Source organism: Camelus dromedarius, chromosome 16 (genome assembly GCF_036321535.1).
Source record: "Camelus dromedarius isolate mCamDro1 chromosome 16, mCamDro1.pat, whole genome shotgun sequence".
Lineage (NCBI taxonomy): Eukaryota > Metazoa > Chordata > Mammalia > Artiodactyla > Camelidae > Camelus > Camelus dromedarius.
The window spans coordinates 19237440-19252343 of record NC_087451.1 but is presented as its reverse complement, the minus strand read 5'-3'; the positions used below and the strand labels follow the sequence as shown (position 1 = coordinate 19252343).

Here is a 14904-nt window from a genome sequence, read left to right as displayed (position 1 = left end):
AACTCTCAAATATACAATATAGTATTTTAACTAGAATCACCATGCTGTATGCACATTACATCCCCAGAACTTATTTATCTTTAAATGGGAAGTTTGTACCTTTTGACCAATTTCATCCATCTTCCCTACTCTCCAACCCCCAACTCTGGCAACCATCAATCTGTCTTCCTGTTTCTCCCAACCTGAATCTCTGTTTCACAATCAGTCCTATTGTCTGTTTCTTTGAGTTAGTTTTTTCTTCTAGATTCCACATATAAATGAGATCATATCTCTTTGTCTGATTTATTTCATTTAGCATAAAGTCCTCAAGCTTCATCTGTGTTGTTGCAAATGGCAAGATTTCCTTTTTTCTCATTGCTGAATAATATTCCATTGTGTGTGTATGAATATATATGCATTTTCTTTATCCATTCATCCATTGATGGATACTTAAGCTGTTTCCATCTCTTGGCTATTATAAATAAGGCTATAATGAACATGGGGGTGCAGATATTTCTGAGATAATGACTTCATTTCCTTTGGATATATACCCAGAAGTGGAATTGCTAGATCATATGCTAGTTTTGTTTTTAGTTTTTTAAGGAAACTCCATACTGTGTTCCATAGTGACTGCACCAATTTACATTCCCATGAACAGTGCACAAGGGTTCCCTTTTCTCCACATCCTCATCAACATTTGTTATCTTTTGTCTTCTTGATAATAGCTGTTCTGACGAGCATATGGTGGTATCATTTTAGTTCTGATTTACATTTCTCTGATTAGTGATGCTGAGCACGTTTCCATGTACCTGTGGGCTATTTGTATGTCTTCTTTGGGAAAATGTCTTTTCAACTCCTCTGCCCATTTTTAAATTGGATTGTTTGTTTTCTTGCTATTAAGTTGGTTGAGTCCTTTATATATTTTGGCTATGTATTCCTCTCTTCTCAGATATGAGATTTGCAAACATTTCCTCCCATTCCTAACGTTGCCTTTTCATTTTGTTGATTTCCTTTGCTGTGCAGAAACTTTTTAGTTTTATGCACTCACCTATTTATTTTTGGTTTTGTTGCCTTTGCTTGTGGTGACAGAGTTTGTATCCATGACCAGCATCTCCCCGTTTCCCCTGTGCCCCAGCGAATGAGATTCTTAATGGAAAAACTGTTTTCCATGTTTCCAATTCTATTCATTGAATAATCCATCTTCCCCCACAGATTTTAAATGCATTTTTACAGAAAATGCTTACATATGTTTCTGTACTTCCTGTGTTTATTTACTGTTGTTTACATAGTATACATTCCTGCCACAGCAAAACTGTTTTAATTACTGTAACTTAATAAAAGATTTCCATATTCACAAGTCTCCTCCGTTACTTTCCTTCTTCATTATCTGCTTTGCTATTTCCATTTCATTTTTCTGGATATATTTTAAAATCCTTTACACTAGGGATCTAGTGACTGTGGTCCTTTGATTGGAGTCACGTTGAAATGGTTCATTTTTTGGATGGAAGGATCTTTATAATATCAAGATTCCCACCCAGAAACAGGAGAGGGCTCATGATTTATTTAAATCTTCTTTCATAGCCTGCAGCAAAGTTGTTTTCCTTCACATCAATCCTAAATATTTTTTTAAATTTCTGTTCCTTTTGTGAATAAAATATGTCTTTCATGATGTTTTATAGCTGATAATTGTCAATACACAGGGACAATACCATAGCCTGCTTTGGGCTTTGTTTAATACGGAATGCTTCACGGATTGTGTAGTTGCATAGTGCCATGCTAAATCTTCATCATCACCTTCATTTCTGTATATATGCTGCCAAGCAAAGCAAAGCAATAGCCTTCTTCTTTTCTAAAATTTTATTTCAAAAAATTCCAAACATACAGAAACACTAAAAGAATTTTCCAACAATGACCTGTACACACACCGCCCATACTCTACCACTGACATTTCACTATACATCTGCCGTTTAACTGTTTCCCTACCCGTGGTTTACCTTTCACTAACGTATCCTGTACATTACTGAAACAGTTATCTAAGTAATCCATGAAAGACTTCGAGAGTTCCCTCTGGGATAAGGCCAAGTTCTTTAGTATGACATACAAGACCCTTCACAAGCTGACCCCAACCTACCTTTTCAGGATCGTGTGCCACACTCCTCTTTTCTCAGCACATAAAGTGTTCTTTACCCAAATGCTCTTACTCAGCCTAGACAAAAGCCTACTTACCCTTCATCCTCAACTCAACTATCACCTCCATCACCAGGCCTTGCCAGCATTCTGCTGGCTACATTAGTTGCTCCCATAAAGCCCCTATAAAGCTTTGTCTATGGATCATAATACATTGTAAATAGTTTTTATATGTCTGTCTTCCCCCACTAGACCATGAGATCATCAAAAACAAAACCCTGCCTCATTCCTCCTCTCTGCACCCTGCCGCCAAGCAGGGTGCCTGACACACTGCAAGGCTCCACAGACCTTGGACACTGGAGACTCACAGTTGCAGCTGGAGATAACTTGGAACCCTCAGCCCCCCGGGAGAGCACCTTGGAGTCTGGGACCGCAGAGTCCGCACCTGCACGGGCATGCCCAGATCTAGCTTCAGCCCCAAACAGGAGTCGATGAAGATGGTGACGATGGGCTCTGAAGGGTCCTGGGCAAAGTGTTCCAGAATGGCATCGTGCTCCTCTGTCCATGTGGCACCCGCCAGTCCCGTCAGCACAGCCCGGGACAGGAAAAGGGGCTTCTAGGGGAGGAGAGCAGAGGGCCAGAGCAGAGATGGCTGTTAGGGTGAGTCGTTTCTCCCATCCACTGTCACATGTGAGGACGTGGGGGATGACAGAAGTCAGACAGGTTAAGAGCCGGGAAGAGGAAGTTGAGAGCGAACTGAACGATAGGTTTCAAGCTTTGGAAGAAACAAGACGATAGGATTCTCTTGCTTCTATGAGCAGAACTGAAATGGATCACAGAGGAGAACTAAGGGATGTTATCTTTCCAAGGTATTTTATTTATGCCTGTGGCTGTAAAAATGTATTATCCAGCAACCCTCAACATCAAAGTAAAACTAAATTAAGGGAACATGTAGGATATAAGCCTAAGTCTAGCAATTCGGAGCAAGGGAATGACAAGCTGGAAGAGGGATAAAGGTAAAAGAGCCATTTCTTTGTGATGCGGCCTCCGCAGGACAGTGGATTAAGTACGGGATATTGGGTAAGAGTCAGACTTACCCAATAGCAGCATAGCAGCAAAGAGAAAAGAAAAAGGGAGGGAAAAAGAAAAGACTTGAAAACACCAAAGAAAAAATCGATTGGATGGAAAATAAATTGTAACTGGTGGCCACAAAACAGTGTTATATAGAACACCCCTATTTAGAAAGAAAACTAGATGATATAAAGATATAACTCAGTGAACTTGAGACGTCACCTTGTCCTTCTCTCAGTACTCCTGGAATATGAGAAGGAGTCCCTTTTACTTCAAGTTTCCAGGTCAAGAAAATTTAGCCAGTGATCTAAAGTCTTTCATATATAAAGACATACATGACTGAAACATTACGCTGTACACCAGAAACTGACACATTGTAAACTGACTATACTTCAATTTTTTTAAAAGTTGAATTGAAGTTAGTATCATTTAAATAAAAACTCCAATGAAGTTAAAAAAAGACATATGTGAAAAAAAATTATCAGTAAAACATCAAAAAAAAAAAAAAAGACATACACAAAGAACAGTAAGAAAAACACTAAGATCCAGTTAAACAAATGGACAAAAGGATATATGCAGACATGTCATAAAAAGAAGAAAATGAAAATATGAAAAATGTTCAATTTCACTTGAAATCAAAGAAATACAAATAAAAATAGCAACAATATATCATTTATTACCTATCATTTTTTTAAAAATCCTTGCTAAATTGCTAACACACATGCCCCTTGGAAAGGGTTTGTTGCTAGTGTGAGGACAAAAAATGCAATTTGTTTGGAAAACAGTTTGGTGTTATACATTAAAGGTGTTACAAATGTTCTTTACTCTGATTCAGGACCTTTATGCACAGGAATCTAACTTAAGCAAATACTAAGTATTTAAAAACATGCTAGTTTATTTATAATATTCATCACAGTATTATTATTATTTGCCATCAGAAATGGCAAAATGTGTAAGAGTAAGGATTTAAGTAAGGTACATATATCTAATTGAGTGGACAGTAAAAAATGGTGCTTACAGAAAGTAGATAATAACATCAAAAATGATCAAATGTTTTGAGAAAAAAATTAAAAATTCTAATATGTGGTGCAGGTGAGATTATTTAAAAACAAAAAAACTCACAAGCCTACACAGAAAAAAAGGACATCTCCCAAATTATCAACATTGGATGTGTTTCGACAGTAATACTATGACTTTTATTTTTCCTTTTGTTGTTTTACTTTTTTGTCCCCTCCGATTTTTTTCTTTAATGAGTAGTTATTCCTTTTCTCTCCCTTTTTAAAAAAGTTCAAGGTCACGGCACTGTTCTTCTTACTTAGGTAACTGAGGGTGTGCCTAGACTCCAATGCAGCTTGGAAACAAGGGTGTAGGGGTCACTGAGGGACGATTTCTAAAAGCACTTCTAGTGGCTTCGGGAAATTCTTCAGCCAGAGGGAAGTGAAAGACAGGAAGAAATAATGTCTCAAAAATCAGTATCCAGTGGGGACCATGTCTACCCAGCTCGTTCACCCAGTCAACTGATAAAGCTTGTCACAGTTTGACCCAAGTTGAGGAGACTAGGAAGGGGCAGCTGAGAGCCCTCCTCCTCACTGAAAGCCCTCTTCTTCTGGAGGGGAAGGGGCACCGACAACTCTGTCCTCTACTTGATGAACTGGATTTGCGGTGAGCAGGCCACCAGTAGGGTAAAGAGAAGGAAGTGACCCATTCACGAGAATTCCTCAAACACCATTCCACAGCTGATCCTCTGATCCACCAGTTGCTGGGGAGGAATTCTTGTCTCAGGGGAAACCCACACTTACCACATCCACCTCAGGCTCCGGTAATTCTTCTTTCTGTACTTCGGGTTCCTCCAATACTGACTCTGGGAAGGAGAATTCCAAAAGGAAGCGCAACTTTAAAAAGTTCGAGAGCCACCAGGTGACCCAGCAATTCCACTTCTAGGTTTATATACAAGAGAACTGAAGCAGGGACTGGGACCGACATTTGTGTGCCTGTGTTCTCAGCAGCGCTCTTCACGACAGCCAAAAGGCGGAGACAACCCCAGCGTCCATCAACGATGAACGGATAAACAAACTGCAGTGGAATGTCATCCAGCCGTAAAAAGGAGTGAAGTTCTGCTACAGCGAGACGACGTGCGTGAACCTTGAAAACACCATGGCTAAGTGAAAGAAGCCAGTCATCAAAGACTGCACATTGCATAATTCCATTTATATTAAATGCCCAGAATAGGCAAATTCATAGACACCGAAAATAGATTAGTGGTTACCAGGATCTGGGAGAGGGGAGGGGAATACTAAAAGACTAGGCTCTATTGTAACTTAGAAGATATAGGAACCACCTGGTGCCAATTTCTCAAGGTACGTGAAGCGGCTTTTTTTGTTGTAGGGGTGGGGGCATTTAAAATGCTCTAAAATTAGATAGTGGTGATGGCTGCACAGGTTTGTGAATATAGCAAAGATTCCCAAATTGCATACTTTAAAAGGGTGAGTTTTATAGTAAGTGAATTATATCACAATTTTCTTTTGAAAAGCTGTCTAGGGCTGTAGGGGGTGCAGAGGGAGGCAGGGGATGAAGACAGTCTGCACCAAGGTTACTCTGGTCATTCAGTTCCTGGCTTTCCATTCTCCCCTCATCCTCTTCCCGCATGGAGTAGCTGGGACCCACAGAAAGTGGCCCCTCTCCAACCACCACAGCCGCTCTGGACTCCCATTAAACGCAGGAGGGTGTTTCTCTCCCTCCTGATCTGTTGCTCACATAGGAGACTGCAGTAAAACTGGTAGGTTTCCCACCTCCTACCCAGGCTGAAAGGAGGAAGAAACTAATGAGATGGAACCAAAAGACGTTGGGGAACAGGACACTCTGACTTCCAGAAAGAAAAACTAAGAGGGGAGTAAAGCACAGAGGCCGAGGAAGGAAATCACGAGAAAGATGGAACAGCCGATTCTGGGAGCTTAGTGGTGAGTGGTATGGGAACGGACAAAGCCAATGCCCTTTGCGAAAACCAAGGGCATTCAAGGTTCCAGACAGGAACAAGGCAAGGGGAAGGAGAATGAGAAACTCACAAAAGTACAGTGGTTTTATCTTTCATAACACAATGTATATAAAGTTGAAACCATGCAATGTGATTACCAGTATGTGATGGGCATGGATACAAGCAGTAAAAATTTAAAAAACAAGCTTGAGAATGACAAACACCAACTCAGGGTAGCGTTGACCTCTGGAGAAGGAAGAAGGGCTTGCGGGGTGGGGAACAGAGGGATTCACTTGCTGCTACCATGATTTGTTCTCTCATTGGGTGATGGGTACCTGAGTGTTCATTATATTATTCTCTATTTTTTCTGATTTGCCTGAAATACAGGTCTACAACCTCTCATCTAAAACCCTTGGGGTCAAGTACATTTCAGAATTCAGAATTGTAACGAATATATGTATGTATGTGCATGATTGGGGACATGGTGCTGTACACCAGAAATTGACACATTGTAACTGACCGTACTTCAATTTTTTTTTAATTCGCATAGAAATAAGTATAAAAAAAAAATTTAGAATTGTAATATAATAAGGTATGTGAGACCCCCACCCGCCTCCTGGACTGCTCCTAATGTTAGTATTTCTGCAGTAAAACGTATGAAAGTTTATACTAAGTGGCTTAAATAGGCTATAAATACCTTCATGTCAGTTTAGGTTATGTTTTACCACCAAATAAGTTTGGATGCCAAACTTTGGGGAAAAAACTTCTTGGTTCTTAGGGCTTTTTACAGATACAGGATTTTGAACCTATACTTCTTTTCTTAGTGGGAGCTGAGGAGCACTTAAGGAAGCAAAGTATGTCAAAAAGGACCTCAAAAGGGCGTTTGCCCTTTAACCCACCATCCTTCACCAAGAAGTGTTTTAGGCTTTCTCTTAATCGGTTCAGGTTGCTCCAACAAACTACCACAGACTGGGTGGCTTATAAACATCAGAAGTTCATTTCTCACAGTTCTGGAGGCTGCAAGTCCTAGACCACAGGGCGAGCATTGTAGGGTGAGGGCCCTCTTCTGGGTCTCAGACTTCTGTTTGTGTCCCCACATGCCGGAAGGGGGCAAGGGATCTCTCTGGAGCCACTTCTGCAAGGCACTAATCCCATTTGTGACAGTTCCACCTTCATGATTTAAGCACCTCCCAAAGGCCCCACCTACTAATAACATCACACTGGGCATTAGGATTTCAACATATGAATTGGCAGGGGACACACACATTCAGACCATAGCAGGCCCCCTCTTCATCTCCAGTGGGACAGGCCTTAATCCCTCCCCATCTGCAAAGAGTACAGGGATTAATGTTCATCTCAGGGCTGCCTTGGAGGCCCAAGGCTTCTCTGAACCTCTGTCAGGTGTCAGCTAGAAAGCTCCACATCAAACAATAAAAAGGCTTAGAGCAAAAGGGACTGAAAGATCCGTGGTGTTTGGTGGTCAGTGCTTTCATTTAGAAGTCCCTGCCCTTTCCACCCTGGAGGAGTCTCCAGACTGAACCTCACTGCCCTCCCTCCTCCCTCCCCCAGCTCCTGGTACCCAGCTTCTAGGAGCCAGTCCCATTTTAAACTACTTTCAAGAGAACGCAGAATTAAAAAAAAAAAAAATTGCACACTTCTAATGTCTAGATCCCAGGGCAAGGCCTTATGTACCCTGGACCTTTCTTCCAGACCCACGCTTAATCTCTCAAGTTTTACTATTAAAAGGGGATTCTATTTCTCTCCATCTCTACAGGCTGCTAGCAGTGTAAAGAAGCCCCAAGCAAAAGGGGAGGGCTACACTTAGCTCACAGTCATAGCTACACTGGCCAGTGCGCTCAGGGACAGCCCAGTGACAGCAACAGCTACAGAAAACCTTCCAACCCTACTGGCCCCAGCTCACCCACCAATCCCTCCGATCCAAGCCACAAGAGGCAGCCTCTTTAAATTCTTTTCTTCCTGCATCTAGACATCAGGCTTCTTTTCCTGTGGCCCTGAACCTGAACCTCCTTAGTCTCCCAAGGCCCTGCCAAAATGAGGGCGGAGATACAAGAGCCTTAAACAGATGGGAGAAAGCATCAGTCAGGCTTAGGATTCAAAGGATGGCAAAGCAGGCTGAGTCTCCATGGTGATGGGCTTCATGGAAGGAAAACGTTATTTGTTTTGCCACCCAGGGTGAAAATGGGAAAAAGGAAGAGATCAAACCCTCTTCACTGGGGTAGGAGCAACCAGGACCACTTGAAATAAGGAGGAAGAGGCTACGATAGAGGATTGGCTGGTGAGCTCTTGAAGCACGGAGGAGGGGTGTGGGCTGTGGATTTTAAGAAAGAAAGTACAAGTGTAAGGCTGGCCAGGAGGAAAACACACAAACAAGGGACTTCGAGGCAGGCTTGAGGTTCTACTGAACCCCTTGCTTCTTACCCAGAAGCAATAAAACCTGCTCCCCAGCCCTAAGACCCTCCTTAAATACAAACATCCTGCCTCCAAGCCCCTACCCAGCATGTATCTACCAGGTTCCTTCTTCAGCGACTCCAGCTCCAGCTCCAGCTCCGGCTCCGGCTCCTCCTGGGACTCACTGCTGACCGGCAGGGTGACCTCTGCTGCCTGTGTGGCCAGAGGGGCCTGCGGGGTTTGCCGGCGGGCACCCCGGCTACCCACTTTCTTCTTCTTCTCAGCTTTGCTTGACTTCATGTGGGCAAAACCTGCAGACACACGGGAAGCTGAGGGTTCACAACCAGATCCACCCCCAACCCAGCCCCGATACATGCAGCCCCTTCTGAATTCATCAATTGATTGAGGCCCCCCCCCCAGTATCATAATCTTACCTGGGGGTACCAGAACCCTGCTCTATTCACCACAAGAGGCCTTGCAGTTCTCAGTCCCTTCCCTGGGATATCCCACTTTCTTTAGGGTACTGGGTTAAAAATCAAAGTCAGTTCCTCAAAGAATTAGGAATAATTGGAAGCTAAAGATGAGGGCCCAGCAAACACGCCACTAATAAGGATTTAGGAACCCCTATCTCTACCCAGAACAGTCAGGAAAAGATCTACTACGCTGAGGTGTGGTTGCACACACCCTCAACCCTCTATACCTCAGGGCCCTGTGTAAGTGAGGGCCCAGGGAAGGGAAGACTGTCCCCAGGTTCCACACCCTTTGTCACTGTCAGGTCACTGAAGCAACCAAGATGATCTCCCTGTGAACCTCCTTTCCTCCCAGGTTACCCCCTGGAAGGGGGAAAACAGAAAAATGCCACTCCTACCCACACTAAAATCTGCAACCTTCTTAAACAAAGGGAAAAAATGATATTTGCAATGTGTCTCTTTAGCATTTAATTCCTGCGAGGTAGGAACCCTGTTTTTTGTGTACTGCAAAGGTCTCTTAGCATAGGTTGGCTAAACAGATTGGAAGAAGGAAGGAAAAAGTCACTCAACAATGAACTTTGAATTGTGTCTGGGGAGGAGGAAAGGGGGGATGAGGAAGGCCTCAGTCGTGTATCTCTCAGAAAAGCAGGATGGCGGGAATCCGGGCATCTCTGGTGGGCCGGAGGGCGCTCAGGGCAATGTCTGATTCGCAGGGCATTCCCTCTTCACTCAGATCTAGTCTGACAGCCACCTGTGGCTTTTCTTCCTCACCCCCGAGGCTGTCACAGGCATTGATCATACATTATGAGTTTCAGACTTGAAGGATTTGTACTTTGCTCCAAGGAAAAATGTTCTATGAGGCCAACACATCAATAAAGCCAACTCCAGCAGCGCAGCTTCCTCCACCCGTCTCCAGAGAAGCGTCCAGCTGTGCTTCCCGGCCTCCAGTTGGAGCCTCAGAAACATTCCACTGGCAAGGTTGGAAGCCCCCTCCCCATGGGGTTCACCACACCGAGGCCCCAAGAGGAACTTTCTACTAGCGGGGGAGGAGGGGGGCCTCATTCTGTTACTCAGGAAATATCGTAGGGGGCAGCCCTCTCCTTCAACCACCAGTGGCTACCAGCGGACAAATTTCCCTTCACAGTTGCTGCCTCACACAACTGTCACAACTGTCCCCGCTTCTTTATCTCAACCCCAACTGCCCTCTTCTCCCCTCCCCCACCAACTGCCCCTTCCTCTCCCCTACAACTGCCCCTTCTTCCCCCCTCAACAACTCTCCCTCCTAACCCCTCACCACTGTCCCTCCTCCCCGCAGCTTCCCACTCTCTCCGGTACCCGTCCCTCCCCTCTGCCGCCGACACACACCTCACGACTCCGACCCTCTCCTCCCCAGGCGGAACGACTGGCCACTCCAGCTAAAAAAGTTGCCCCGCGCCTGCACGCGTCGCCATGGCAACCCCGGGCAGGGAGGGGGCGACTGGCTGCGGCGCGAGCCCGTGTAGCCAACCTCCTCCGCACAGGCGCAGTAAAGCCCTGCTCGGCAGCTCCCTGGCCCTCTCAGCCAGCGTCTCTCCGGCGGGCACCCGGGGCAAGAAGGCTGGGGGGCAAGGGAAAGCCGCTAAACCCGGCAGGCTGGATGGTGACTGGGGGCCTGGTCTGAGGACAGGCTGCAAGGCTGGGGCTGGAAACAATGAGTAGCCTGCCGCATGACACTGAAAAGGCCGCGGGAACCCAAGCGCCCGACCCCGCTCCCGGGTCTATGGGCTCCATCCCGGCCGAGTCCAGCAGATGGCGCCCGTGGTCCCGCCCGCGAGGTTCGCGGGCGCTCTAGAAGGTGCTCCAGGATTTCGAAGCAGCCGTGGCTGCAGCTGAGTCCGGGGGAAAAACCGGGGCTGGAGCACCCCTGCCCTCCCACTTGTTCCCCCTTCTTAGTTCGGATTGGGGTCTAGGATCGCCGGGCAGCACTAGACGGGGGAAGGAGGGAAGAACGGAACTGGAATTTTTGGAATCTGAGGATTGGATTTGGAAAGCATCTCGTATTTTGCGGGGGACGGGAGGCGGGGACTCTCTGGGGAAGGTGACCGGGCCGGGGAGGGGCTCGGCTCTCCTTAAGAACAAAGGCTGAGCCCGGGGGAAGCGAGAGGAGAGGGGTGTGAGAGGAGGGGCAGACGGCAGCGGGTGCTAGGGGGCGCTGCGGGCCGGGGCTGCAAGAAGAGGCGCCTGAACACTGAGCTGTACCTGGGGCCTGGAGAAGCTTTAGGAAGGCCTGGGAGATGGGGGGGGAAGCGAGTTAGGGAGATGGGAAGGCACCCTCCCTGCTTCCATCAATAGTGCCTAATTAAGACAAAGCCAGCAGCGAGCCCACTGATTACATTTCCATGAGGAGCTAAATTGATGACATTTTCTTTGCTGGATGAGGGGGAGAGAAGCTGGCACCCTTTTCCTGGTCGGTGTTCACACCTGACGGGTCTCATATGCCAGTCTGGCAGGGCGAAGAGTGGCAGTCTCTGGTACTCCGCAGCTCTGACCTCACCATCCTACCTACCCCATCTTTATTTCCAGAATTGACAACCCCTGCCCTTGGCATCCCCCACGCCGCCCATTATCCTTAAGTTGGGTTTCTGGGCTCCTGTCCAACCCACCACTCTCCTGTTGCTGAGGGCAAGGTTTGAAAGAGAGAGGAGTCCGGCTACACCCAAAAACCAGCTGCACAGCAAGCAGGGCTAGGTGGGTGATCCTCTAACCAGTTAGGGAGTGGGTGGCAGAGAGGTGATGTGATTGGTCAGATCCCCCAGGGAAAAATCCCAAAGGAATGAAGATTTGAAGGGAGGCATAGGATGGGGAGACTTATAGGCAGGGCTCATGGCTCCCTCAGGGAGAGGAATGTTGTGTAGACCCCATTTATTTTCTGACCCCCCCCACAACCTTGGCTGTGCCTAGGGATCCCAGCCCCCTACATTATGCTAAATAGGTAATCAAACATCTCGCTTTGCTAATTACTGCTCAATCCGATTAAACGCTGCTGAAGCTCATCAACAGAGGTGGAGGTAGGGGGAAGGGATGAAGGGGGGGCCCAACCACAGCTGTGAGGGGGTTCTTGTCCCCAGGGGCTCTAGGGGACAGCTGAGAAGCAGTCGGGAAAGCAAGACTCAGCATCCTCCAAAGGAAATGGGCAGAAGGATTGTACCACAGGACCCTTCGTCCCACTGCATCCTCCCAGCCTCAGGCTTTCCCTCCTCGCAGAACCTTCATTACCCTCAGAACCCAGGCATCCGGCCATTCCCACAGCTCCCCCCACACACCCCTGTCCCAGCTTTAATAAGTTCTGTTCTCTCACTGTCAATATTTGATTTCTCAGAGCCATCTCCACGGAGAGAGGGGGCCCTTCCCTTTCTTCCCCCCTACCTTGGCCCTCTTTTGCCCACCCCAGTCTCTTTGTGCCCCCAACCTTCTCTGAACTAGCTGACTTAATGAAATGATATTAAAGTCTTAAGCAACTCCAAAAAGAACGGTTGTTATGGTGAAGGGAGTGGGCAGGACGCCTGGGTCCCTGAGGGGAGTACGGGCTGAGGAGGGGGAGAGTGAGCCAGAGACTAAGGTCTAGAGGCCCCAGTCCCCAAGGAGGAGCAGCAGATTTAGGGTGAGCTGGGGGCCAGCCCTCTGGATCATGCTGGGAAGCGAGGAATGACGGCTGGGGGCAAGGAGAAGGTGGGAAGAGAGAGGACATTCCGGGGGTCCGGGTCTCAGCCTGCTGTCCAGAGCATCCGTCAGGGATGGAGGCCGGCTGGGGGCACAGGGCCTCTGTGCCAGCTGCCTCCCTGCTGATTTTGCCCTGGGCTGGTCCCGTGAGAACCAGAGTAGATTCCTCTTCAGCCCTGACTCATCTCTCTCCCCCCACCCCACAGCAGACCCCCACAGGTGATTTGTAGCTGATGCCCTCACAACAGTCACAGCCAGGAGAAGAGCTGAGGGCTTCCAGGAGAGGAGAGAACAGAGGCCAAGGGATGGGGAGCCAAGCACCACCCCCACCTCCCCCCACCCATCCCATCTCACTCCCCTGGGGACCCTGGCCCAGCCCCAGTCCCCTTGGGGTGGTGGGAATGCAAGGACATTTGGCTGGGCTGATTGATGAGGGAGGAGGCAGCTACCAGGCACTGAGGCTGCTGTTTGCTGAGCACACAGATTCCTCCTCCCCACTCACCAGCTGCCGCCCCCCGAGGCTGCTCCATCTCCCTAGCACTGCCACCAGCCATGGGGACTGGAGGGAGCCGATGCCTCAGCTTCTGATGGCAACTGAGGGAAGTGGGAGAACCAGGCCACCAAATACTTCGATTCCTTCTGGGAATCCGGGGCCCCTGGGACCTGGTCCCCTCAGAACTCCCTTCAGGACTCCACCTTCCCTGCTACCTTTCAAACATCTCTCCTGTGCTGAGTTTTCAGTCCCATTTATTCTGCATCCTTTTTCCTACCCCCACCCAGCTCTCTAAGCCCATCCCAGCCAGCCCCCTGCCTCCAAACCCACCTGCAACATTTCTCCCAGCCTGCCTACCGATCTTGACACTCTCTCTGAGGTAGGGGGTGCCCCAGGTTCGTGAGTGCCAATGGAGCCCCTTATGTGGCTCCATTTTTCATTCTAACTGAAATTCCGGTTGTGATGTCAACCATTCCCCATCAGAAATTCACACTGCCACCCTTTGCTCTGTTCTCCTTTGATTGAAACCCTCAACATAAATCACGTACACTAACACACACACCTCAACCTAATTTATATCCTGCTTCTGTTCAGAAGGATGGGGGAAAGTCTGAGTTTCTGCCTTCAGCACAGCCCCCAGGACAGCCTCCATCCTATGCTGAGGGAGAGGAGAGGGCTTTACCTTCTGTGGTCCCCAGTCTTCTCACATCCTTTACATCTGCTCTTCCTATCTGCTCTAGACTCTGTACCAGCAGCGGTACCACAGCCCCCAAATCTCACAGCATCATCCCTGCCCTCCCAGAGCATAAAATTTAGTTGAGGAAAACACAACTCACATCTGCACAAGAAACAAAGGAAGAAAAAATATGGAAGACCGAGTTAGATCAATTTCCTAAATGTGGATCCTTCCTTAGTAACTTGCTCCCCTACAAGCTGAGGCTGGGGAGACAGGATGTCTAGAACACATGTGTGACTGTGGTGTCTTTCTAGCTATTCCCAAACCCGCAGAGATTTCACCTCTACACTTTGCATTTGCTGTTCCCTCTTTCTGCTGTGCCCTTCCCCAGAGTGCCTACCTTCCTCACTCTTCATTATTCAAGATCCTGAACAAATGTCACCTCTTCAAAGGGACCCTCCTGACCTCCTAACATACAGCATCTCCCTGTTACTCTCCATCCTCTTCATCCTGTTACTCTGTTTTGTTGATATCACTTATCACTACCAGAAATGTTATGTTTTTTCCCCACCAAAATGTGGGCTTCAGGAAAGCAGGGACTTTGCCTTGTTCACCATATACTCCTGAGTGCCTGAAATAGCACCTGGAACAAAGTAGATGTTTAATAGGATGTTGAATGAATGAGTGAATTAATGTCTTTCTGCACCTCTTTTCTTTTTGGTGTAGTTGTTACCCTAGGAGTCTGTGTATTTGTACCTAGAAAGCGAATAGGATGGCATGTGTTGTTCTGTGCAGAAGTCACCTGAGCTTTCAAATAGCTCAAAAGATCCACAAGTCACTACACACGTGGAAGGCTGTAGGTCTTGTCCTGTTCATGTTGGGGGGTAGTCTATAGATGCCAGCGCTCCAAGGGAGTGTGTCCCAGGGTACTGTGCAGAATGTGCTGTTCCTCTCCCCAGCTGTGCATCTGTCCCCAGGTGTCTTCCTGTCTCTCAGCATGTTATGATGT

General features: G+C 47.3%; 1 protein-coding gene across 1 annotated transcript in view; it reads right to left on the bottom strand.

Annotated features, from left to right (window-relative positions):
• Nucleotides 1-10427, bottom strand: part of DNAH2 (dynein axonemal heavy chain 2) — an 80821-nt gene extending 70394 nt beyond the window's left edge. The window contains exons 1-4 of the mRNA XM_064495190.1: nucleotides 10393-10427; nucleotides 8677-8868; nucleotides 4977-5038; nucleotides 2552-2722 (exon numbers count right to left, since the gene is read on the bottom strand). Coding sequence (XP_064351260.1) covers nucleotides 2552-2722; nucleotides 4977-5038; nucleotides 8677-8857 — 414 coding nt within the window. The 5' untranslated portion in view covers nucleotides 8858-8868; nucleotides 10393-10427. The remainder of the gene's footprint in view (nucleotides 1-2551; nucleotides 2723-4976; nucleotides 5039-8676; nucleotides 8869-10392) is intronic.
• Between the last annotated feature and the right edge of the window lie 4477 nt (nucleotides 10428-14904).